Source organism: Benincasa hispida, chromosome 3 (assembly GCF_009727055.1).
Source record: "Benincasa hispida cultivar B227 chromosome 3, ASM972705v1, whole genome shotgun sequence".
Lineage (NCBI taxonomy): Eukaryota > Viridiplantae > Streptophyta > Magnoliopsida > Cucurbitales > Cucurbitaceae > Benincasa > Benincasa hispida.
In genome coordinates, this window is record NC_052351.1 from 24,353,283 (window position 1) to 24,357,345 (window position 4,063).

The 4,063-nt window shown below is 27.7% G+C and overlaps 1 protein-coding gene across 1 annotated transcript; it reads right to left on the reverse strand.

Annotated features, from left to right (window-relative positions):
• Window positions 1-3,250: 3,250 nt before the first annotated feature.
• On the reverse strand, window positions 3,251-3,835 carry LOC120073498. Its single transcript, XM_039026341.1, has one exon. The coding sequence runs from the start codon at window positions 3,833-3,835 to the stop codon at window positions 3,251-3,253; it is 585 nt and encodes a 194-aa protein (XP_038882269.1).
• Between the last annotated feature and the right edge of the window lie 228 nt (window positions 3,836-4,063).

A 4,063-nucleotide genomic window follows, 5' to 3' on the forward strand; every position in this document is an offset into this window, starting at 1 on the left:
TTTCAGAAATGGAGAATATTAATGGGTTAGTTGTGATTGACTAACCAACATTCTCATATTTAAAGACAAATTTGGTCCTATAATAGTTTAGAGATAGTTAGAAATTAACCCTGTAATTTCAAAGTTAAAAGCTAAAATTTAGTTTTATAATCGGATAAAATTTCATAAATAATTTTGGAATGTTATCTGATGCTTTCAACGATCTACGTTGTATTTATATTTGTCATGTTTTATGTTATTTACGTATTTAATCTTAAGATTAGAGAAGTGTGCTATATACAAACTTCTTTAACTCTAGAGATGCATGATCTATAATCTGAATTATTTTTTCTAATAGTAAATTACTCTCTTCTAATGAACATATAACTAACATACTGTAATGAACTACATAAATTTTTGTGTTTTATTTATTATATACACTTTTCTATTTATCTTTATTTATCAATATATTTCATAATAAATATAGTCCATATGATTTTATTAAATTTTTCTAAATAGTTAGAAACTATTGTAGGGACTATTAGAAAGGTTTTATTAAACTACCTAGAACTAAATCTAATTATTGTAAGTTATAGAAACTAAATTCTTAACTTTCATAAACAAAATTTACAAATTTAACGTCAATCAGAGAGAGCATATTATATAATATTGTATTATTGGAATTATAAGATGAAAGAGACAAGATTTATGGTTGGTTTTGAATGAAGAAGCCCTTGGGATTAATGAAGGGCTGGATTTTAGAAAACGGCTCAGTCAATTTGCAACAATGGGGATGGTGGCCGGTTGGTGGGTTACTCGTGTCCAATACATCGTATCACACTCCAATACAAATCATACGAAAATCTCCTCTTTTCTTTTTCTTTAAGACTTTAATATATTGAGAAATGAAGTCTGATATAGGAATTGTATCGGATGTTCCATTAGTACATTATTATTATTATTTTTTATTAGAGGAATTATTTTTAGAATAGCCATGGATGAGACCACATACATATGATTTTCTTTTTACATTATTTTTAACTGAATACTTTTATTGGTTAGTCTTTCAAAATAAAAACTTTTAATTGGTTAGTCTTCCAAAAGAATAATCCGTTGACATGTTATCTTAATTAAGAATATCATGTGGAGTAGAATAAGTTATTCGTACACACAATCATGGTTTATTTTACTTTTTATTTATGTTGATATGAGAATGGTTTGATCATAATTAAATTAATTTGAAGTGGTGTGGAACTAAATCTAAATTAAAGTACTTAGTCTATATGTTAGATGAAATTTAAAAGAGGGAGAAACGCACTTGCTATGGATCGATTTGCACTTGCTTGAGAGGTAATGTTCCCCTTCTAAGTTCGTACGCTAGATTGGAACTTGGAGGGTTTTACTCCTATAACAATTTATATTTAATCACACCATTAATATTTAGGGAGGAAAATAGTATCTCCGATATGTCTATAATACCCCTACATAGACGACTTCATTAATAAAGGGCCATTCTGTTCAATGTTTTATAGATGTCTAGAAACAAAGTATATATATCTGGGAATAGGATGTTTGCACATAAGATGTTTGAGAATAAAAAATGACTGTGTTTGGTTATTTTTGAGAATGAGAATATAATGTTTGAGAATGTGTTATATTTTATGCAATTATAAAGTATAAAACTAATCAAAATTAATTTTTGTTTGTTAATTTATTTTTATTACATTAAGTGATTATATTAATTTTAAACCATTAAAATTTAATTAAATTTACTCATTCACACTCTAGCTTAATATATTTATTATCAATTAAATTTTTTATATTGCAAATTTATATTATCAATTTTTTATTAAAAAAATATTGGTAATTAATTACGATATCTATTTTCTTTCTTTTTTCTTATGTAGTTTGGTGAATTGAAGAGTTAATTAACTAATTATTTAATGTCAATTATAAGTCTTATATATACACAAAAGAAGTTGATATAAACTAATTGATTTTAAATCATCAATCAATATATTTTTATTTTTAAAAAATGACTATAATATAGATTAAAACTAGAAGTATAAGTGCGCAAGATTGTTAATCGAAAAAATTTAACTTATTTTATTATCAAATAATTAATTAATATTTTTTAAAGACTAATTAATAATTTTAATAAATAATTTATGATGTCATTACATATTACCAACAAAAAGAGAATTAAGGAAATAAAATTATGGTATTTTTTTTTAAAAAAAGATTATGGTTTTTATACTCATTCATAATAATAGAATAAATGATTATATTAGCATTATTATTAATAAAATTAATTATATATGTGAATTGTAAATTTAGTTTCAACATATTTACAAAATTAAATAAATCAAACAATATCAAGAAAGAAGTAAACAAATAAAATAAAAAGATAAAAAGTAAGAGAGAAAAAACTATTAGAAATGAAGAAAACCTACCTATTTGGGTGGTTATGAACAACAAAATATAATTTTCCATTCCCACCTCTTATTCGTATGTACCAAACTAGCCATAAGGGGCTTGATATCCAGATGACCTAGGAAGTGCAATCCTTTGTTCAAACATATTTGGTGTTATTCTGTGGCACACCTTTGGTTGAAGCATAATAGTATATGGTTTAATGAGCTCTCTAAGATTTATTTTGGTCTCTTGGAAGTTATCATCATCAATGTTACGTCTTGGAACTCTGAATATAAGTTTTTTTTTAAGTACAATATTTCTATTGCACTATAAATTTGAGAATTTTCTTCTCACTCTCCTAGTATGTTTCTTGAAGTATTTTTTTGCCCAAAAAAGAAAGAAAACATATATCAAACAGTGTAAATATACTCTAGATATAAGCAATAATAACTAATTAATAAATTGAGATATAGGATGGATGGAAAATGCATACTAATTGTTACAAAATTTTATATGCCTTTTCTTGAATAGAATATTTTATTAAGAACTAAAACATATTCCAATAAATGAGAGAGCACAACCAAAAGACAAAAGAGGTTGAATAACTCTACCAACTAAAGGAATTTTAGAACAAATAAAGACAATACAAGATTTCATGTGCCTTAAACTATGTTCTTTTATTTTTCCCAAATATTCTTCTTGTTACAACAATTATATATGCCTTTTCTTTTCCTATACCCTAACAAACATATAACAAGAAACATCTCCAAAAGTAATCAACAAATTAGACACGCTCTAAATTCATAATTCCCCAATAAAAAAAACCCATAATTAAAAAAAAAAAAAAAAAGAGTTGCTACAAGAATTCCATGGCAGCAGCAAGGGCAAAGAGCTCATAATCCTCACAAAAATCTCCCACTTTGGATGATTCACAGCATCCACACTCATCCTGCCACTTCCTAAATCTCTTCATCTTCTTGTTCATCTCCATTTCTTCTGGAACTCTCACTCTCATCCCCACTTTCAATTTAGGTTGTTTAACAGTCCCATTATTAGCCGAAACCAACGACACCCATCTTTCAATTCCCATGTTTGCGGATTCAAATACCTCACTCCAAGGGATCTCAGCCCTACCCAAAAGTCGAGATGATGACCCGAAAACAGGTCGGGATTTAGCCTGCCGGAGCTCGAAGACGATGGTTGATTGTTGGAGGGAGTGGATGGAGTCTTGTGAACCCAAACACTCCAAAGAGAAAGATTGGTTCCATGTGAAGTCGGAGACGGAAGAGATTTGTGTTGTGTTGAGACGAATCCTTTTGTTGTTGTCTGTAGAAAGATAGTATCTCACGAAGAGATTCTTTGGAGATGTGAATTCTATGTTTTTGGCTTCTAGGATTCTGATTTCACAGTTGAAGGAAGAAAGTTTTTGACTGGCGCCCATTATCGATGAAGAAAGTTTAATTAGTGTGGTGGAGAAGGATTGGGGACTTATAAACATATTTATAAAGGAAAGTTTAGTGCGTTTTTTGGAGGAAGCTACTTCCCTATTATTTCATGTATATTTATTATATTATATGAGTAAAAATGTGTCCACTCAATCTTTTGTAATATATAAGATATAGTAGAAAAGATTTGTTTTGATATATCCCTTGATTATATAGCTTCATCA

Coding starts and splice junctions, on each gene's coding strand:
- LOC120073498 (XM_039026341.1), bottom strand. CDS start 3,835: ATGGGCGCCAGTCAAAAACTTTCTTCCTTCAACTGTGAAATCAGAATC.